The sequence below is a fragment of the Aspergillus nidulans genome, chromosome I (assembly GCF_000011425.1).
Source record: "Aspergillus nidulans FGSC A4 chromosome I".
Classification (NCBI taxonomy): domain Eukaryota; kingdom Fungi; phylum Ascomycota; class Eurotiomycetes; order Eurotiales; family Aspergillaceae; genus Aspergillus; species Aspergillus nidulans.
The window spans coordinates 60,259-80,736 of record NC_066257.1 but is presented as its reverse complement, the minus strand read 5'-3'; the positions used below and the strand labels follow the sequence as shown (position 1 = coordinate 80,736).

The following is a 20,478-nucleotide window of genomic DNA, read 5'->3' as shown; positions in this document are numbered from 1 at the left end:
TAGGAGAATATTGAAGAGAAATCATGTTCCGTAGATTGGTGGCAGCTGCTTGAATGCGCTCTTTTCCTGTTTTGATCCTTAGCTGCTGTCAAGCTAACTGTTGGGACTGGTACAGGATACAAGTAAACTGTGGTAAATAGAAAATAGAAACACAACTGTCAAGAGGACCTTTAATTCTGCAGACTTTGGCTCGTTTTTGTATGGAGTTTCGGCGTCTCCCACCGACCCCCAGCAACTACTTTTAACTGCCCTGTCTTTATTATTTCTGTCCATTCCTGCGCATGAGTTAGATTGATCCTGTATCTGTTACTAAGTACTAGACATGGAATTTGTGAAGTCCAATAAACCAGCACATCAAGCCGAATCCAGGTCCATGCCCCAGGCTAGGCTTAGGGAGTATTGAACTGAGCGAAACTCGTTCCGATTGCGGTGACTCTCTATGCAATAGCGCACAGATACTAGATAGAATATTCCTGGCAGATAGTCCGAAGCAGTCCGTCACGTTATATTTGGGCCCCTGCCCTGCTTACCTGACCGTGCAGTCGGCAAATTCTGTCCATGTAGTTATAGTATAGATATTATTGCTCTTACTCAACACGCCCTATATGCTGAACAAACTTAGCAAAGGACCAGATATGGGCCGTCTCACCTCACAGCCAGATTTGGATTTGCCAGTCTGGTGGTCATAGGCAGAAGAAAAACACTTATACCCGAGGTCTTCCCAACTCTTAGGTCTTTTTCTTCACCTGCACATGTATCCCTCGCAGCTGCTTTCCAAAGGCACTCGGACATAACCTTCCGTCGTGTCTTAATATGTCCAACGAAACGTGACCATTGTCCTGCTCGCCAGCTGCGAACTGCGCCCGCCCGTATACACAACCCGAACAGGTTCATCCGAACACCATGTATTCTGGTCAACAAGCGGCCCGTACTCGCACCATACGCGAACACAAACAAGCTGTCAAAATGAAGCCCCATACACCCCTTGTAAAACGGGCCTGCATCATAGTCTTCCGCTGTGGAGTTATGACTTGCGACGTCGAGGAGGTTGATGTAGCCGAGCGGCCCGCACGGTAATCACCACTATCGCCATCTCCACGACATGGCTCCGCTTCTGGCGAGCTAGACTAGACTGTAGTAGCTGCTAGTCAATCATCAGGCCGTATACGAACCGGAGGCTAGCGTTAGTACTCGGACCGTGTTATCTAACCTATTCTCTATGAAGCGTATCATAGTACCTGTAAGCATAGTATGCGCACTCCCACCATATATGGATCTTTATCCTGAATGATAACATTGTGGTAGTCCTCATGAGTTATTTTTGCTTCCTCAGATGCAATTCTATATCAAAGTACTAGGCGTTGAATTAGCGGTCAGAGGAGTAAGTAGTACGGTTGGTGAAGTACCTCCAGGGCCACGCACGGCCCCGAAATGCAGATCAATATAGGAAGTGCTGTGTGTAGGATGATTATATGGCGCTGGGGTATTATCATGGTTTCTGTCCATGCGTGCTTGTCGTTTATGCAGTGATTCGTCTGGGACTAATTCAAGGGGGGAACAGGGCGCGAACCAGTACTTTTGGTGAGATGAAGATTCACTTCTGTCTGGGGTGATAGGCGCTCCAAAGAGATGGCTGGGGGCTGGTTGTCGGAGGTGGAAGAAATTGGACCCCTAAGAAGGGAAGTTTATATAGCCGCTAGGAACGTCATACACACAAACTATCGGCACTTAATCGATAAGTGACAGGTCTAATAGTCTTAGGCACTTACTTACTTTTTGAGATAATGTCGGGGTATGCGCAGTCTTTCATGTCATCATCAGACACCTAAGCGTTCAAACCAATCAAAAAAAGAGTAGACCGTCATTCTTACAAAATCCTGCGACATTATAGAGTATATAACGAGTGCTTATGATGAATATTAGGGGAAAAGAATGGAGTAAAAACATTAAACCAGCGCGCTATTAAGCATCTGTATCTATCCCGCCAGGGTGCCTGAGCCGTTCCGCGGATAACGACTCCTACTATGCAACCTGCAGCTCGTGGGTCGGAGTTTTGACTTACTGACCTCTGATTCTGTCGCGGCGCTGGAGTAACTCCGACGACTTCCGCCTGACCAGAGTCTGTTAAGCGAGGAGCCAAAGTTCTTCTCTCTGTATCTATCAAGCAAGGCAGGTAAAACGGGCAGACAAGCGCAGATAACTCTGTGTAGGCTTAGACAGTACTGCTCAAGACACATGTTTAGCACGAGCCTTCCTGGTAGATAAGGTTAGTGACTGGTGCAAGATTGTGAAACGTACGCCCATTTAGAAATTGAGGATATGTTCCAGGTTGCGCCTGGGCTGCTTGTGAGGACGTGCGTCATGCCGAGACGGACTATGCTTGCGGCGAAGGCACTAGTAGGAGAGATCAGCTACTCTATAACCGGTCCAGAAAAGGCTGGATAAAACGTACAGTATTCCCAGACCGAAGACAGCTGCAAGCCGAATCCTTTTCCACGCCGTTATATTTAGGGCCCAGAGAGTGCGGACACGGAGCAGAAGGACGTAGAGACCTGTGGCTGAACTGAAGGGCGCCAGAGGTATAGGGCAAGATTCCAGGCATCCAGCAGCGGCTAGGTGAGGCGGAATCCCAGGCATGGCTTACCGGTAGGCAGGAGAAGATGGTTAGAAAGAGGAGAGTGAGGTTGGAGACTGCAACGAAAGCGACGCCAAAGGTAATGAGATACCTAATGCTGAGATGGCGTGGAAAGATGCGGTAGTAGAAGAAGACGAAAGCGAGTTTAATGGAAGCCGTCAGAAAAGTGTAGATGTATTGTCAATATTGAATATCTAGACAGTGACTTTGTATCCCATCTTTGTTTCATTGTAGGAGAGGGGTCCTTACCTTAAGAGTCCTTGTGAGCCAGATCATGGGTACACCCTACATATGGCGGCCAATTCCCCGCGAAAAAAAACCTGGGCTAGCACTTAGAATTTAGTATTATATGACTTGGGTAGAATCACGCATATAATAAGACATGAGCCCCGTGAACGTGATGGTCAGGCGAAGAATCGCGTCTTCACTAGGCAGGTCGACAAGCTACATGTGCCAGCAAAAAAAGACTATATCAATCAGCGAGGTTGTAACAACCCGGCTTGACAATTAGGCTCACAGCCGTCTATCCCCAGCTTCATACAAAGGACCCGCATACGTGTGAACAGCCTCATGGCCACTGCGATTGTGGTCACAGAAAGAAAGCTCGCATGGAGGGCAATATTGCCATGCAGCTGACTGAGCGGATCTCAAAATTGGGTTCAACTCCAGCAGGAGGAAGGGCGCCACCGGTAAACCACTGAGATGCCATGGCATGTTTATCTAATAAGAAGAGAAGGAGGAATGGGAAAAGGGGGATCGAAACACAAAGAGAAGCAGCAGCATGTGAAGACGGAGAAGGATTATAAAATCTCACGCGCTCCCCTTGACCTTTGGCCACAATTTTCGAGGTGCCACCACATTCGACAGCGGCTGCCTTGCATGTTCCTTTCCCGCATTCTGTTTCTTATTGTCTTGTTGCTTTTCGCTTCTTGCTGCCTCAGACTCAAAGCTGTAGAATAAAACTGCCCCCGTACATTGGAAAGTCTATCACGTAACCGTTAGCCTCACTATGGGTGTCTACCTATTCTCCTCTAGCCTGTGGGCAACACTCCTGCTCGCCATTTTGATTGTATGATTCCTGCCTCGGTCTACCTTTCCGCCGATCTGACACATCTTGTAGTATCGCCTTGTTCGGATTACCTACAATCTTTATTTCCATCCGTTATCTGGCATTCCCGGGCCCAGCGCGTGGGCTGCATCTCGTCTTCCGTTCGTTTACGCGCTGATCAGGGGTACCATCATCCAGGACTTCCAAAAGCTTCACGAGCAGTACGGTCCCATTATCAGAATTGCTCCAAATGAAGTGACATTTGCCCACCCGGAAGCCTACACCGATATCTTTCAGCCTCGCCCCGAAAAGAGTCAGGGCCAATTCCTCAAAGATCCGCTGTGGTGGGCGCGTCAACCTGGGCATCCGGATTCGTTACTCAGCGTTATTAACCCAGAAAGACATGCGCAGATGCGGCGCGTCCTAAGTCCAGGGTTCACAGCCCGCGCTCTCCGCAAACAAGAACCGTTTGTTCAGAAATATGTCAATCTGCTTGTAGCGCAGCTGCAGGACCTTGTCAGCAAAAGTCCAAGCGCCCACATCAACATGACACCGTGGTTCAACTACACTACTTTCGACATCTTTGGGGATCTCGGTTTTGGCGAGTCCTTTGACTGTCTTCAGCACTCAAGATACCATCCATGGATTGCCTTACTATTCGACAGTGTCAAGGCCGCCGGCTTCGTTATTGCCACGCGGTATTATCCGCTGATTGAAGCCGTTCTACTCAAGTGTGTTCCACCTTCAATGCGAAAAATCCAACGAGATCACTATCAGCAGATCGTCGACAAAGTCCAGCGCCGACTGGGCTGGGAACTGCAGCGCCCCGATTTCATGTCTTACGTTATTGACGAGAGGGGTGGTCTTCGACTTGATGCAGGTGAGCTTTACGCTACCTTTATGATTTTGACCACAGCAGGCAGTGAGACAACAGCAACAGCATTAACTGGGACCCTAAACTACTTGGTAAATCATAGCCCCGAAAGTCTTCAACGACTCGAGAATGAGATTAGAGGTGCTTTTTCCGGCCTGGACGCGATCACGCTTGATGCAGTGCGCAATTTGCCCTTCCTCAATGCAGTCATACAGGAGGGACTCCGACTATGTCCACCAATTCCATGGGTATTGCCCCGCCTCGTCCCTCAAGGAGGCAGTATGATATGCGGTACATGGCTGCCAGGTGGGGTAAGCGAATGATCCTCGGCGCCAAGCAGTGATGCTATTTAGCAAGCACCTGGGTAAACCACCTGCTAACCGGAGAGTCCACCCAGACCCCAGTGTCAATCCAAGCATACACCCTCAATCGTGACCCAACCCTCTTTAACCGAGCCACCTCATTTCTTCCAGAGCGATGGCTGGCGTCTTCCACGTCCGACTCCAGTTCTTGCTTTTTCAATGATCAGCGCCAGGTCGTCCAGCCTTTCAGCACCGGGCCCCGTGCATGTCTCGGCCAGCACCTGGCGTGGGCCGAAATGCGGCTGATACTTGCCAAATTGGTCTGGGTGTTTGACTTTGGGGCGATTGATGGCCAGGGTGTCAATTGGGAGGACCTGCGGACGTATCTGCTTGTTGAGAGGAAGCCAATCAACGTGCGTATCAGCTCTCGCACGGTCTGATGGCTACCGGCTCAAGTAAGCGCTAGCTGTGGTCACCGCGCAGGAATGCAGCCGTGCGCCGGATGTTTGCCATTTGTGATCGCGCTGGAATGTATGATTGCGCTGTAATCATTATCTCATGCTTGCCGGCTGCTTATGAGTTGATCAGTAGGACTTGGAGTTCGAAGCGGCGCGATTTGAGTTCTTTTTAGCCAATTTGATGTCTATCACTTATCTTCTGGCCAGAAAGGGAGCATGCCAAGTACTGGTCAGAGAAAGTCAACGAAATTGCCATTCGTTCTGCATTGCCTGTACTTCTAAGTAGATCGAATATGAAGACGTCTGCTGCTTTCTAAGAGCTAGCTTTGGTGGCAGATCAGCCCGGGTGCTGAGACCTGTAGTCAACCTAGCCCTGCCAGAAGCTAAACCTGTAGTAGCAGTAATAGTCTGCTTGGGTATTACCCAGGCAGTGGCAGATGTAGCACATCTATGGCCGGGCGCTCTAGAGGGAGTTCAAGCATGCACCGTGTATTGGTATCCATCCTCAATTACTGAATCACATCCGCAGAAAGTTCATAGAGAGTGTATTGATTACCTCCCAGCCCTAGTCTTGAAGCCGTGTGTCAGTTTTTGTCTACCTTATCCGATTATCTGCTCGACATCGTTCACATTCACCCCTAGCCGCAAAGGAGAACAGAGGAGAGGGTCTCATACCTCTCTTGGCACTCGTGGCACTCTTAGTCACCATCTACAATATCAGTATCATTACCGTCTTTACTTCCCGCCTCTGGCCAAGTTTCCCGGATCAAGGATTGCTGCCGCCACAGGCTGGTATGAATTTTATTTTGACAACTGGAAGAATGGGAAATATATTTTTGAGATTGAACGAATGCATAGAGTCTATGGTATAGCATCTACAGCTTCTTTTATCGCCTCTCTACCTACGTACCTACTTATTTCCTGGAGGATTAACACGACCTGAGAGCGCTAGGTCTAATTATCCATGTCAACCCAGACAAACTCTCCAGTCACGACCCAGACTTCTATAATGAACTCTATGTGACCGAGAGCAAGCGGCGAACGAACCATTACGATGTGTTCTGCAAGGGAATAGAATTCGAATTCGACGGTACCCGTTTCTCCCTATCTTAACCCGCTTGTAGCTTTCAAAATATTTATGAATGCTGAAAACAGAACCACAATTCAGGCTCCCATTTACTGACAGTAGACCACACACTGCACCTTAAGCGACGCAAACCGCTCGAGCCTTTCTTCTCACGCAAGAGCATCCAGAAACCCCAGCCAACGCTCGCGGAGGTGACGCTCAAATTTGAACAGCCACTGCGCGCCTCGTCAGGGACAGGTATGGTTGTGCAGCTGGACCATGCCTGTGCCGCGTTCTCAGGCGATATCATCGCGAAGATCTGCCTGGATGATGTAGCGGAAGGAGATAGATTCCTCGATCATCCTGAATTTGCACCATATTGGTACGTGGGCTTTGCATGACCAGTCTTTACGTATCAGGGAAATGAAGACTCGTTTGGCCAGGTATAACTTATCCATATGCATGTGAGATGGATTTCGCTATTTACGGGGTTTCCGAGTCTAGTTCGGTATGTATACCTTTTGTTCAGTCTGTAAATACAGCTTTCTTGGACTTGGACCAGTGGAACAATGCTCGCTGACCACGGTTAGAATCGTGAGCTACATTCCCGAGCGGTATTTGCTCTGGCTCTTTCCCCAAGGTCAAGTCTTTAATGAATTCAAGCGAGTGCGCACGTTCCTAGCGGCGGAACCATTCTGACAGGATAGACAATGCTAGTAATATTCACCTTGGACTATCCAAGTTGCACGGGAAAATATAGACAGAATCTTCAGCCAAACGCACAACAACAGCAAGCCCGTAACCTCGCTCTTTCCCCATGTAGCCCAGAGCGACATGCCCGAGTCTGACCGTTCGCCCGAGCGCCTCGCAAAAGAAGCCCAAGTCCTCCTTGGTGGCGGCACAGCCAGCACCGCACGAACAATCGCTTTCGCCTCGTTCTACATCGCCGATAGCCCGGATATTCGCTCGAGCCTCCGCGATGAACTCTGGGAGACTATGGCGGGTTGGCCAGAGCGTGTGCCGAGTGGGCTGAGCTCGAGAGATTTACCTATCTGCAGGCCATTATTAAAGAGTCTCTCCGGTATTTACTGCCTTTATGAATCACCCAGTACCGTGAGTATTGGACGTTTTGAGTTCGCAGTCTCTGATTGACGTGAGAGAACAGCTTAAGCTACGGCGTCATGCACCGCTTACCCGAAATTCGGATACTCTGGCCGAATCGTTTAGTAAAGCGGGCGCTAGCAGGCCGCATATGCAAGCAAAGAAGTTGCAAGAACAAGTCATCACCTAGATGATGGCTATTGATCCTGAGCGCGCAGGCACGACGGAGAAGGCTTGGACCAGGTTCCTGCAGCTGGCAGCCCACCCGCGCTCACGGCCATTGCGCACACTGGAGGCGTATCTCCCGAGCCGGGTCATCGATGCTGGGGAATTGATTTGGTTCGGAACACTGACCTTTGCCATGGCCATTAGCATTCGCAACGAGGAACTGGAGCTCTGCTTGAAACTTGCCCGGCCTGGATATGCCGCGGTTAGTCTCACGAATGACAACTACACGTGGAACAAGAACTGCGAGGAGGCTCAGCGGTTGGGGATTGACTATGTGTATAATGCAGTTTGGGTGATCATGCAGGAGCAGTCGGTTGGCGAGGAGGAGGCCAAAAGGGTCTGCGCCGAGCAGATCAGATACTATATTAAGCAGTACTTTCAGGTAGTCGAGCAAGAGAAGCGCTGCTGGTGGCTTTCGGATGATCTGAAGACCTACCTGGAGGCTGTCAAGGCGAGTCATACTGGGAATCTGGTGTAAAGCATCTATTGCCCGCGGTATCACGTTAGCTAGAAGTACAGAGCACCGTGATGGTGCGAGCAGAGTGTATTAGTCAAGCTCGGTTCAGTATTATTGGCCGAGATTGCAAAGATTGTCTTACAAAGCCCTCGTCTGCTTCAGCTTAAGAATGTAAGACCGGTTCTTTGGCAGGCTAGCTCGTAACCGCGCTGTCTTTTCTTGGCTTAGACAAAGAAGTGGAATCGTTAGTGGCATCAGCTCAAGCCTTACCCTCTTACATCCCCCCTTATCTCCCTTTCTTTCTTTGGTCATTATCTTTCACCGCTCACTTGGAGACCCCCCTTCCCTTTTACAACTCCTTTCTAGCCCCTGCAACAGCTCGAGAGATGGGCGCCCAGTTCTCCCAGTTCTTTCCCCCCCACCCAACCTTCACCAGCGAGAACCTCTCGGAACAGCAAGGCAAAGTGTTCCTCATCACTGGCGGCACGTCTGGAATTGGGTTGGAACTCGCCAAGATTCTCTATTGCCACGGCGGCAAGGTCTACATTACCGCCCGCAGCGAAGAGAAAGCAGAAAAGGCGATCCAAGAAATCCAAGCCTCTGCACCTAATCATCATGGTGAGCTGGACTTTATCATCCTCGAGCTTGATGATCTAAGGAGCATCAAGGCTTCGGTAGAAGCCTTCAAAGCACAAGAATCGAAACTGGATATCCTGTGGAACAATGCCGGCGTCTCCCAACCGCCCTTGGGTAGCGTTTCCAAACAAGGCCATGAGCTCCAGCTAGCCGTCAACTGCTTCGGCCCCTTCCTCTTCACGCAGATGTTACTCCCTTTACTCGACGCGGCGGTTGCCTCGTCCGTATCTCCTGGGTCAGTGAGAGTAATTTGGACAAGCAGTCAAGTCGCTGAGCTCTCCTCGCCGGATGAAGGAATCATCATGTCTGAGCTTACCAGCCCACCTAAGGACAATGTCCGCAACTACGTAAACTCCAAGACAGGAAACTGGTTCCTGTCTGCCGAGTTCGCCCGACGATATGGGTCCCGTGGGATCGTCAGCGTTGCGTTGAACCCCGGAGCAGCAAACACGAATCTTCTCAAGGACGCGAGGCTGATGAAGATACTCTCTTATCCCTTGCTGCACAGAGCGGGCTTGGCTGCACATACAGAGCTGTATGCTGGGTTTAGTCCTGCGATATCGTTGCAAAACAATGGCTGCTATGTCATCCCGTTTGGCCGAATCCATGATCAGGTGGCGGACGCATTATTGAGCGCGATGAAGGTGGCAGAGGATGGTGGATCGGGGAGAGCAAAGGAGTTTTGGGAGTTTTGTGAGGCTAGGACGAAGGATTACCTCTGATGTAAAGCCATAATCAGTTTGGATGTCTAAAAGGTTTCTTACCTCGCCTTGCAGCCCGGCTACTCTGTTTATTGATAGTGCTCAGACACTACAGGCAATTCTGCTGGTCCACGTACACCTGGAATGGCCCGATTGCACAGAGCCGGGGATTGAGCAGTATTCATATCTCGACGATTATTTGCTTGTTAAAGATAGGCAACTACTATTATATTAGTATGAATCTTTACGTTAGCCATTTGTAAGTAATCCGCCCCCATTGTAAGAATTCGGGCCGTGTGCCTTAGATGTTCCTCCAGCATGCGCCAATACGCCTCCAATAACCAATCACATCATCATCTTCCTTGTTGCGCTGGCCACGCAGTCCAACGTCGGACGTCCCTTGACTTCCCACCCACCTCTGTCCTCCCTCACACCCCGTTGCTTGCGCTTCACGGCACCTTTCCAGGTCCCGACAAGTCGGTCCTCCTAGGCCAGACTGCCTAACGAGCTCAAACCTCATCATACCCCCAATTACACACAAATTACCATCCCCCCTTCTTCAGTCCTCCCAACCTCCTAATTATCAGAAGCCCCGGGGACATATCTTGACACTATCGCTGGAGCTCCGACCACGATGCAATCTTCAGACTCGTCCTGATAACAAGAAACAGTTCAGCGCTAGGTAGCAGCTCCGCTTCCTTTCTGCAGACCAATTTGGCAGACTTTCGCCAAACATAACGAGATCCAGGTTGACAATCCTCGCCTTCTGTGGGTTCTCGAATCGGCGCGGACGGAGATTGAACCCCATTCATCGTGCGCACATGGTGATGTAACATTGTAGTCTATAGTTTGTGGGTGGCGCTCAAATCAGAATCAAAGCGCTGTTGAAAAATTAGCTCAACCTTTTGATCTTCGCCAGCGAAGGCTAAAGGAACGATGTGATTGTCCGCTATCAATACTTGACCGAATTGAGCGGGGTGGACCAACGGGAGCTTGAAGCATCTCAAGAGCTGCTTCTGACCTGACTCCCCCTGTATAGTCGATCGGTTTGTTTCCAAACTTGTCAGTTGCGTTCACGTCTGCGCCCGCGGATATTAGAGCGCGGACCTTATCTTCCCATGCGGTGCTGGGAACATAGTTCTTGAGCAAGCTCACTAGTGGAGTTTCCTCGGTGGGACTTCTCGTTGGGATGTCAACAGGCTTGAAGTGTTGAGTCAGGAGCCGGATGAGTCCTGCGCTGGCGTGCCGAAAGGTTGCGTAGTGGAGACAAGTCAGTCCTTCATTGGAGTATTCTTGACAATCTGCGTTATGGTGAAGAAGCAGTTGCACAACACCCTCGAAGCCTGCATACGAGGCAAGCATCAAAGCCGTTTTGCCTCCTGCAGACCTTGCATTGACTTGCGCCCTCGCTTCCAACAAACACTGGACAATCGGCCCATGTCCCAACCTAGCAGCTACCCCCAGTGGTGTATCACCGTGGTCATCGTGCTTTTCGATATCGACGCCTTCTGCAAGACATGCCTCAACTTTACGCAGATTGGAGCCCCTGATTGCATTGAAAAGATCCTCCACCCGGAGAGCACCGCCTACGCTTGACGGAGGTGCGAGATCAGTTACTGACGACCTTGGTGTTCCAAGTGAGGGTACCGACGAGGCGGACTCCGAGGGGGTATGCATTGATGTATGGAAGAGGGATCTGAGCTCTCCTAGTAAGTATTGAACTTCACTCGCCTTTGGTCGATCGTGTTTGTCGATCGCCAAAGTACGCCGAAGCACAGCAGCACAATCTTGCAGGAACTCGCCATTGTAACCTGGATACCTGACTGGCAGATTATTGATCCAGTTGGCGATATGTGGGTTCAATATTGGAGGCTCCCCTCTGTTGAAGTGGTCATTGGAATAAATAGTGACGCCATCATCGTCCTTTGCACGAAGTCTATCCAACTCCTGGAGCCCGCGCACTCCATCTAACTTGAAGGCAAGGACTCGAACCATAATGCACCCGAAGGACCAAATATCGCTGCTCCGACTAACACCGTCACCATAGCGGACCTCTGGAGCTTGATAAGCGCCCGGCATTTGGCGTAGAAGTGTCACTGTGTCAGTGGCCTGCTGTTCGGGGAGCATAAAGCCACTGTCTCTACGTTTGGCCGAAGCTGTAATTATGGAGAGTCCGAAGTCGGTGATCATCCAGCTCCCGATCCTCGAGGACCCGCTGTTCTCGCGACTAGGGTATATGAGGATATTGGCGCACTTGAGATCCGCGTGGCAACCGTAGACGTTGAAGCCCAGCGATGTGTGTAGGTGTGACAACGCACCGGCAAGGCCCATTAGCTCAGTTAGTAGCTCCATCATCCCACACTCGTCTGGCGACACCAGTCCACCGGCGAGGAACTTGTCCAGGTCCATTCGCGCCGGTGGAAAGAGGATGTTGGACTGGCCACCGACGACAACCGTTGCGAGGGGGAGGACGATGCGTGCATTCTGGACTTCACATTTACGGAGCTCTTTTAGGACCCAGCGCTCACGCTCAAAGTCTATAATGGATTTGAATACCTTGCGAGCAACGACTTTTTCGGACTAGGTAGGACAAAAATACAGGTCAGTGACAACGACCATCGCCGTACTCGTCGTACACCAGGGGAACATACCATGGATGGGCCGTGGACTGAGTGATAATGCCTGGCTGCGATCACCTCTCTGGTAACCTGCCCAAAGCCACCACGTCCACAGTGCTCAGATCTGCCCTCCAACAACGGTAGTTTCCAGTTACCATCTAGCCTCAAATTCTCATTCTCTACGATTTCGACGGGACAGAAGAGATGTCGATTGTCAAAGAATAGATTTCCCCTCATTGGACCTAGGAAATCAGCGTTTGATAGAGTTTGAACATCATATTCCTGAATATGTCGATCGGTCCGATCCAGCTCTTGATCAGGTCCCTTATGCGATAGGAATAGCGTATCGAAACGCGACCACTCATCCCAGCCGACGTAAACCAGGAGGGAGATTGTCTGCAGAAAATCTTTGCGAATATCTTCAAGAGATGAAGCAGAAGGAAGCCGGATTCTTTCGCGGGACGCAAATTCCGCTAGCACTTCAACATTCCATATTTGTAGTAGTTCATCGCGCGGCGCGAATCTCCCTGCACCCTTGCCAATAGCACTCAGCAGCCGTTCAGCCAGTTCTTTGCGAAAGTCCAGAGGTCGGCGCCTGGGGAATCTCATCTTGTGTCGCGCATACGAGGGATCCTGGATAGGGAAGTGAATATACAAGCTAGTTGCGTTTCATGGGACTGAGCGCCACTGGCTCAGACTGAGCGAACAAATACAGCGTGTGAGTACACATCCGATAGGAACTACCTTCGTAATTCCTGAGTAATTTCATGAGGGATGAAGGCAGGATTAGAATCGATGAAACGGTGATAACGATGATGGAAAGGAATGGAAAAAGAGAGCTGAAAGGTCGAGTCAGTGACTGGGGCAGGTTGCGTAGGCAGCGCCCTGCTTGACTTGTGTCCTTTCCGACAGGGCTCATGCATCATCCAATAACAGTGGCATCATGTGCGCACCAACCTCTGCAGGAGGGTACTCCATTTCACCCCGCGGGGGTGTCCACTGGTCAGAAAATAACAAACGCTAAGAGCACCGCCACGTCATTAGAGCACAGGCTAGTTCGTGGCTGGAGCGGGGACCCCTTATCGGGTGGGAGGATTGTATTATAACCGAAGCATTATAGGAAAAAAAGTCCAGTAAACTTCCCAGTGTAGCGAGCATGTTAGGGCAAATTATTTCTCTAAAGTTTTATCCGGGCGCAGTTGGGCAGGTAAAGTGACTGAATTAACATGAGAGAATAGGTAGTATGGGAATACTTCTGTTTAGTAGACCCTTCATTAATTACGTCAATCAATAAAGAGTTACTATGAGCATGCTATGTAATTTCCCAGGAATAGGCAGTTCAGCTATTTCTGTGGCATATAAACGTAACAAGATCCTGTCCGCCATATGCATTCGCACTTTTTGCCGTCCACTTGTGTCCTAACAAGTTACAAACACACGGGTCAAAGCCACGAAGCAGTCTCATGCCGCATCATTAAAGATTACATGTCTCTCGCTCTAGACATTACTATATATGGTTTGCAAATGGTGTTGATCTCGCTGATGTTCTTGTCCCTCCTTTTGCACAACCAGTGGCTGCCATCTTCTTCTCACCGCAGCAGGGAGGTGTTCATATGCGTGTACGGCCGTCCGAGTATTGACTGCCATTCACAGCCATCTATTAGTACGGCTTATAAGCAGAATACAGAGGTATGGGGGGAAATACATATAGAATTCATCTCCTCGAGACTAATCCCCGCTGTTCCGCTAGGAACGAGGAAGTAGACTAGGATGAAGGCAAGGGCGTTCAGGCCACTAGACGCAACAGTCATTACGCTATTTTTCCAGTGTCAAGATGAAAGAAGCACATACGTAAAGAAAAAGAGCAAATTAGACTGGCCTACTAAACGCGCCTTATCTCTGTTGGGGTCATCCGGCGAGAAGGCAGTAGTCAGCGGGGGCACAAAGAGAATCAAGATGCTCAGGCCGATGAAGTTCACCATGACGCTGAAACTCATGCCGACCTCTGTAATTCAGTCTCGCTGTCAGAAACGCGCATGATGCACCAAGAAGTTTGTAGAGCATACTTACCGCGGAATGCCAGAGGGAAGACTTCGGCACTGAATGTGAATGGAACAGGACCAGCCCCGATCCCGTAGAAAAGTGTAAACACAACAATTGTAAACGTAGAAACGAGGCCTTTACGTGCATCGTCTGGCGTGATGATCAGGAAGAACCCGCTGGTTGCGACCAGGGTGAAGAACATCCCCCCAAGAGAGACAAGCAAAAGGATACGACGGCCTCTTCTGTCGATGAACATATACGCTGGGATTGTGAATAGGAAGTTGGCGAGACCGAATCCTAGATCATATGAGTGCTTGGAACCGATCTGGACTTGTGGGTAGCCTACCGAAGTTCAGCCACGCGACTGTATCGTCCATGGGTATTTCGCAGTTGACAATGTCAGCGGGATTCGAGAAATCGCTTAGCGTCGTGTTATTAGTACTAGAAGTTGAAGATGCTGATCGAAACAACGTAGACGAGTAGAACGAAAGGACGTTGATCTGTATAAAATCTTAGAGCACCAAAGAGTATGTATGGCCACACTTCACTCACCCCACAAAGCTGCTGCGCTGCCATGACGAGAAACGCCGCAATACAAGCCCTCAGGTTCCTCCGAACACTGAAAAGAGCCCCAACTCTCTGGAAGAATGACTGTGCCTTTACCTTTTCCTGATAGACCTCTTTGGCCCACCACTCCTCCGGCCGCTTCCCATTAATCAATTCAGTCTCTATTTGCAGCTGCGCGTGGATGTAGTATAGGTCTTTGGCAGCCTGGATATCGGAGCCCCGTAGTTGGCGGAGGCTCAGGAAGGCTTCTGGGTATCTATCTCTTCTAATGAGAAACCGGGGCGATTCCGGGCACAGGAAGACGAGGACAAGGAGGATAAGGGCAGGGACTGCGGCGCTGCCGAGAAGGCCGCGCCAGCTTCGGCCGACAATCCAGTAGCATAGGAACCCAATGAAAATACCACTTGCAATAGATTAATATCTCAGTAACTGAGCAGATGGCGGTAATATTCTGAGTAAAAACGTACAACGTGTCAAAAATTTGCCACATCATCAGCAGCCGGCCTCGTAAATGGTCTGCGGCTACTTCGGCTGCAAACACTGGGGCAATGGACGCCTTTGCACCTATCTAGATTCCGACTAGTTAGCTTGGTATCATGGTCTGTAAGTTCATATACAGCATACCCCAATTCCAAGGATGAGTCGACAAGCTAGGAGTTGTTGCCATGTATCACACCGAGCGGTGCCTATACACCCAGCATTAGTTCCTGACCGATGTCTGTCACTGACAGTGACGTACCGAGCACACATGCAGCACAAAATAATGCCGATACGAAAAGTGCAGACCGACGGCCAAATTTAGATTCCTGGAGGGGGTCGCTGAGCCATGTCCCACTAGACGCTGTATTAGTATACGCCCAAATATATCGATTATCTGAAGCTCAAACTGACACGATACTCCCTGAAATCCACGGCGCCGCATCAATCAAGCATGTAATATACATTACATGCCGGACAACATTAACCATGGGTTGCTCTTCGGTCGAATTGGGTAGAAGGAACTGGCACTGCCAGCCCCGCGAGCTGGCGTTGATCGTTGACTGCTGCCATCCCCTCCACAAAAGTTAGTTCTTTCACATAGGAGTACAACAGTTGAATGGAACTCTTACTGAATGATCGCAGCACAAGCAGTCGTCAGGATGCTGACTTTCAGCTCCTTCGTCTGCTGAAAAAACCCCAACTTCTCCTCGGACTCGAACACGCGCTTCTCGGGCTCCGTCAGGCTGCAAATCTGCATGTAGATTCGGTCACGGGCTATAAGTGCTGCCTTCACGAGGAGCTCGACATCGACAACGCTGCTAAGCTCTTTTCGTCTGTGGAAATCGCGCACATCCTGTTCCAGCTCGCTGGCCGTCCGCTCGGTCAGCGGGTTTGGGTTACTGCGTGTTTCTATGGTTAGAGAAGTGTACAAACGTCAATTGCACAAATTGAGATAGGATATCAAAGGAATAAACAAAGGATTACCGTCGTTCAACATGAGCGCCGTTTCGGCCAGTCATGGCCACAAGAGGAGAGGTTGCAATAGAAGATCTTGAGGCTCGTCGGACGCAAGGGGGAACTTTGTCAGGCAACCCTATTACAACCGCAGAAAGCCTTCCTGAATAATGTCTGCACTTCAACTCTTCTTGACGACAATTAAAGGCTATTAGGACTAAAGAGAGCCCCCACGTCCAAGACCGGGCTTCAGGAATCCCTGTATTCTGTTAGTAATGTCGCAATTTCTCAAACCGCGCGAGCGGCTGTACACTATAAATACAACTTACTATAAGCGATCGCTCGCTAATCGGGCTTCAAGCTCGTTTGTTCTACATTTTCTAAGCTCCTATTAAAGTCCTTCCGATTCGGTATTCCAATTAATGTTTGTCTTTTCTCCAGGTAGGGCGTTTCGGGACGTCGCTTTGGTACAAGCGGGGAGGTATATATATGTATCATCGCATGCCCCTTACCACTTCCCACATAGAAAGTTCCCATCTAGAGACCTGAATTGATGTGTTATTACTTTCAGCATCGACCGCCCAATACCTTATCTGAAAACAAATTCCGTAAGCTGAACAGTATGCCGAGAAACCCAGCTCTTCCGCCTCATTTTTCCACGGGGCGGGCAAAAGAGGAGAAATACGAACTAACGTGGACTTGTCCAGTCAGAGCTCGACCCAATGCCAGGGTCAACGTCATAGATGGGCAGGTCAGTATCGTAGTCGCCAATAATGCTGTCTCATTTTGAACAAGCTGAGCAATTCTGGCGAAAACACCCGAGCGGCACCATCTTTCTCCGTCCCAACGCACCATTAATTCCGCACTAGCTTTGCTTGCCTGGCCAGTGTGCGGCTCTTGCCGTGGGTTGACAGATAATTGCGGCCCCCAATTTCCAGCGACCTTCCTTGAGCTGTCATATCACCTGCCAATACGTATACCGCAACGAGACATCGCCAGCACCATGAGCCATACAGTCCAGAATATCATCAGCGAGGATGAAACAAGCTACATCCGCCAGGAAAAACTCGAGGACCGGCTGTACGTGTTATTCGGGTATCCTATCAAAGTCCAGGTAAGAAAAGATGACCACCAGCATTGACCTAGCACTGCCACACTGATTTTGCCCCGTTCCGCTCATGCCTTTTTATCTCAAAGCATATAAATGGTCGATACGTCTTTGAGGCTCCGAGAAAGGTGGATATGGTAAGCTACAGACCGCATGGTATCCTGCTTTGGTATAGACTCGCTGATCCTTGGTGCCCTGCCCCGGGGATACAGGATGAGATAGCGTACGTTACTGCGCCTTGTTTGATGTCACCCTTCCGCTTCGGCTACTGATTGCCCCGCTGTATAGCGACCTGCGCGATTAGATGGATGTGGAGGGACAGGTAGAAAATTGGACGACGATGGCTGGTTCCATAGTGTGGTCTACATATATCAGATGACTTTTTACGTGAATTCCCGTTGGGGATTTCTTTTCGACAGCGACTATAGCTTTGCCAAGTGCCCTGCCGTTCTGGCACTGCGCCTCTACCGTAGACCTTTCTTTGCGCAGAGCTTCTCCTCGCCGCCTCCATACTGCCTTGTAAGCTGCCTTGTAAGCTGCCTTGACAACAACTGTCTGTAACGAAGGAATTGCTTTGATTCTGGAAGTCTTCGACAATAATTCTAGAAGGCGATAAAGAATATTTATCTCTGTTATTCCTACAGCGTCTATTCCTATCGAACTCGACCGTACAATCACTCTTATTGTTCACGCCCTTATCAGGAAATCAAAATAATCTCGAGGCCAAGCATGTCCGACCTTGAATCCGGCTACTACCGGTCCCTTCGACCTTACCTACGCTATGATACGTTTGCCTCCCATCCTGAAAAGTCCAATATCTACGTTTTCGAGACGACCCCGCAACATGCAGCATATTCATTTACTAACAGCGACATATTCGAGTCGCATATCGCAAACGCAGCGAAGCCAGAAACCCGTATAGTGTATGTGGCTGGACACCGATTTAGATTACTCGTTTTAAGATTCTGACAACACCCAGGTCAATAAGCTGCCAAAACTCCCTGCGACCACTGGGTATTACCGAACAGGCCATGTGCAAGCTAATGACCCACTATGATATTGATGCCTCATTTTTCGATCTAGTCGTTTCGTTCGGCGACAAGCCACGGACTTCGGATGCGGGACATGGAGCTATGAGTTTTAAGCAGAGGGATGATGGCGCTTACGGTACTATACTTCAACATAACCTGGGTGTTTAATTATGAATCTCCACTGACATCTGGTTGGCAGATATCCAGTACCTCTTTACATACGCAGAGAATGACAGCACGAGGGGCGCGGCGTCGTGGAGGATACGGCAGGTCTGCGTCTTCCATCGCTATAATCCCTCGGGTGCAGGGAACCTCTGGATCCTGCTCCATGTGTGCCCTCAATCGAAGCTGCAGCGGCAGATAGAACACATACTATCTACTAATCCAAGCGCGCTTCTTGCGGAGAGGTCGTCGATGCATTTGCTTGTTTTTTCTACCTACCTAAGTGGCTGGCGTTGGTGCATCCGGAATCTCGGGGATGAGATTGAACGGACGGTGAGTTCTACATACGAAAGCTTTTGTAGTATTGAAACTAAGCTAACATTGGGTTGCTGCCAGGTTGATATAGCACTTACGCTAGATTTCTCCAAGCCTAAAGCCCGCGACCACAAGGATGGGCTCGTCCAGCTTCTCAAACAGGAGTACCTGGGCGATAGGCTCGTCCCCTTATCTGCTCGGCTACGCGCTGCGTTATGCACATTGCGTCACCTTGAACAGATTAGTTCGCTCTCGCATTCTAAGGGCGTGTCCAGGGATCAGCAAGGCGGATACATGAGTGGTGAGGTTGCGCGCCATATCACGGAACTGGAAGGACACATCGAGAGCGTGCAAGTGCTGGAACGCAAGGTCCGAGGAATATCGGATCTAGTGAGTCACCTGCAGGCAATCCCTTAGTTACTTCAAAACTAACCAGGACCTGAGTAGCTGGCCGTCGCCGTAACAGTCGAGAATCAGGCCGTGACCATCGACATCAACAACAAAATGCTCGACCTCAACAACAAACTCGTCAAACTGACCAACAAGTCTCTCGATGAGAACGCCACTGTTCGAATCGTTACCCTCGTCACCTTGATATATCTGCCTGCTAGCTTTGTTTCTGTAAGCCGTATTGATTCAGCCATTTCGATGAGGCGCTTCCCTGGCTGACCCTGTATTACCTACAGACCCTCCTCGGCATGAACCTCTTCGACTACGGCTCCGAGGGAAACCTCGAAGTATCACACGACTTCTGGATCTTTTTCATCCTTGCTGTGCCTCTTACCGCTTTCACAGTGGGCTCGTGGTACTGGCTCGTTCGGCGACGGCGGCGACTGCGAGACATGAAGCAGGCGGTAGATATGGAGGCTCAATAGCACTTTAAATACTGGCTTGGGCCGTATATATCACCTTAGAGGTTACGTTGGTACAAAAGAAATGCTTGAATTATTTGGTGGTTCTTTTTGTTCTGCTCTAATGCTACAGAGCACCTTGAACTGACTGGTCATTTCCCCGTAGTCTGTGCACCCTATACATTCCCGCACCAATGCACTGCAGGTATCTGACCTGGAAATCCTGCGGACCCAGTTTCTACGGCTAACATAGTGAACGTATTTCTCGGGCAACCACCCCAGAACCTGCCTTGACTCACAGCTTAACAAGTCTAATTGTATTAAAGCAGGTAAGTTAAAATGTTAGGCCTACCGGCAGCATATGGCTTGCTTGTAGGCTTTTCCTAAGTGGTAACAGCCTTTAAGCCCTGTTATTCTGCTATAAAGATTCTTATTGTTATAGACTTCCTAAACATGACCCATAAAACCCGCCACAACATGGCGCGCTTTTGATTACCCATGGCTTATGGGTTAACCTGTTGAGTAGTCAGGACATAAAAAAGGTAAAATACTATATTTTGATTTTATGCATATAAATTACACAACTATAATATGGTATTTAATACAATAAAATAGAGGTGTGGGTTGGATTCACCAAGCATGCCCCGGTCCTCAGCCGTTCTGAGCAGACTCAGCAGCGGAAAATAAAATACCCACAGCCTCAGCATCAGTAAAGCAGTCACTTCACGTCATTTAACTGTCGACTCTAAGCTAGCCGATGATGAGCGCCAAAAATTCTAAGCACGGTGTCAAGGACAAGTTCAAGGACGTCAAGGGCAAATTCAAACTGTTGTGGCAGCAAGA

General features: G+C 49.6%; 6 protein-coding genes across 6 annotated transcripts, besides 1 other annotated feature; 3 read left to right on the top strand and 3 right to left on the bottom strand.

The window, feature by feature from the left end:
• Positions 1-20,478: part of a sequence feature (contig 1.108 735..352786(-1)) that runs on past both edges of the window.
• ANIA_06465 (uncharacterized protein) lies at positions 355-2,637 on the bottom strand (the record flags this gene model as incomplete). The annotated part of the gene is made up of 11 exons (XM_658977.1): positions 355-437; positions 531-552; positions 650-676; positions 981-1,122; positions 1,211-1,217; positions 1,577-1,671; positions 1,770-1,803; positions 1,872-1,877; positions 2,063-2,202; positions 2,299-2,394; positions 2,453-2,637. The coding sequence occupies 11 exons, from the start codon at positions 2,635-2,637 to the stop codon at positions 355-357; spliced, it is 837 nt and encodes a 278-aa protein (XP_664069.1).
• ANIA_10811 (cytochrome P450) lies at positions 3,645-5,299 on the top strand (the record flags this gene model as incomplete). Its single annotated transcript, XM_658978.2, has 3 exons — positions 3,645-3,704; positions 3,756-4,868; positions 4,955-5,299. 3 exons carry the CDS (start codon positions 3,645-3,647, stop codon positions 5,297-5,299), a joined length of 1,518 nt encoding a protein of 505 aa, XP_664070.2.
• On the top strand, positions 8,556-9,527 carry ANIA_10815 (uncharacterized protein; the record flags this gene model as incomplete). The annotated part of the gene is made up of 1 exon (XM_050611600.1): positions 8,556-9,527. One exon carries the CDS (start codon positions 8,556-8,558, stop codon positions 9,525-9,527), a length of 972 nt encoding a protein of 323 aa, XP_050466918.1.
• ANIA_10819 (ankyrin repeat and protein kinase domain-containing protein) lies at positions 10,404-12,733 on the bottom strand (the record flags this gene model as incomplete). Its single annotated transcript, XM_050611569.1, has 2 exons — positions 10,404-12,086; positions 12,158-12,733. 2 exons carry the CDS (start codon positions 12,731-12,733, stop codon positions 10,404-10,406), a joined length of 2,259 nt encoding a protein of 752 aa, XP_050466917.1.
• ANIA_10812 (uncharacterized protein) lies at positions 13,622-16,211 on the bottom strand (the record flags this gene model as incomplete). Its single annotated transcript, XM_658979.2, has 12 exons — positions 13,622-13,764; positions 13,830-13,939; positions 13,976-14,129; positions 14,195-14,464; positions 14,514-14,667; positions 14,720-15,137; positions 15,202-15,302; positions 15,359-15,420; positions 15,474-15,568; positions 15,677-15,787; positions 15,844-16,123; positions 16,199-16,211. The coding sequence occupies 12 exons, from the start codon at positions 16,209-16,211 to the stop codon at positions 13,622-13,624; spliced, it is 1,911 nt and encodes a 636-aa protein (XP_664071.2).
• Positions 17,172-19,659, top strand: ANIA_06468 (uncharacterized protein; the record flags this gene model as incomplete). The annotated part of the gene is made up of 8 exons (XM_658980.1): positions 17,172-17,282; positions 17,366-17,499; positions 17,921-18,199; positions 18,256-18,443; positions 18,507-18,802; positions 18,866-19,174; positions 19,232-19,405; positions 19,471-19,659. The coding sequence occupies 8 exons, from the start codon at positions 17,172-17,174 to the stop codon at positions 19,657-19,659; spliced, it is 1,680 nt and encodes a 559-aa protein (XP_664072.1).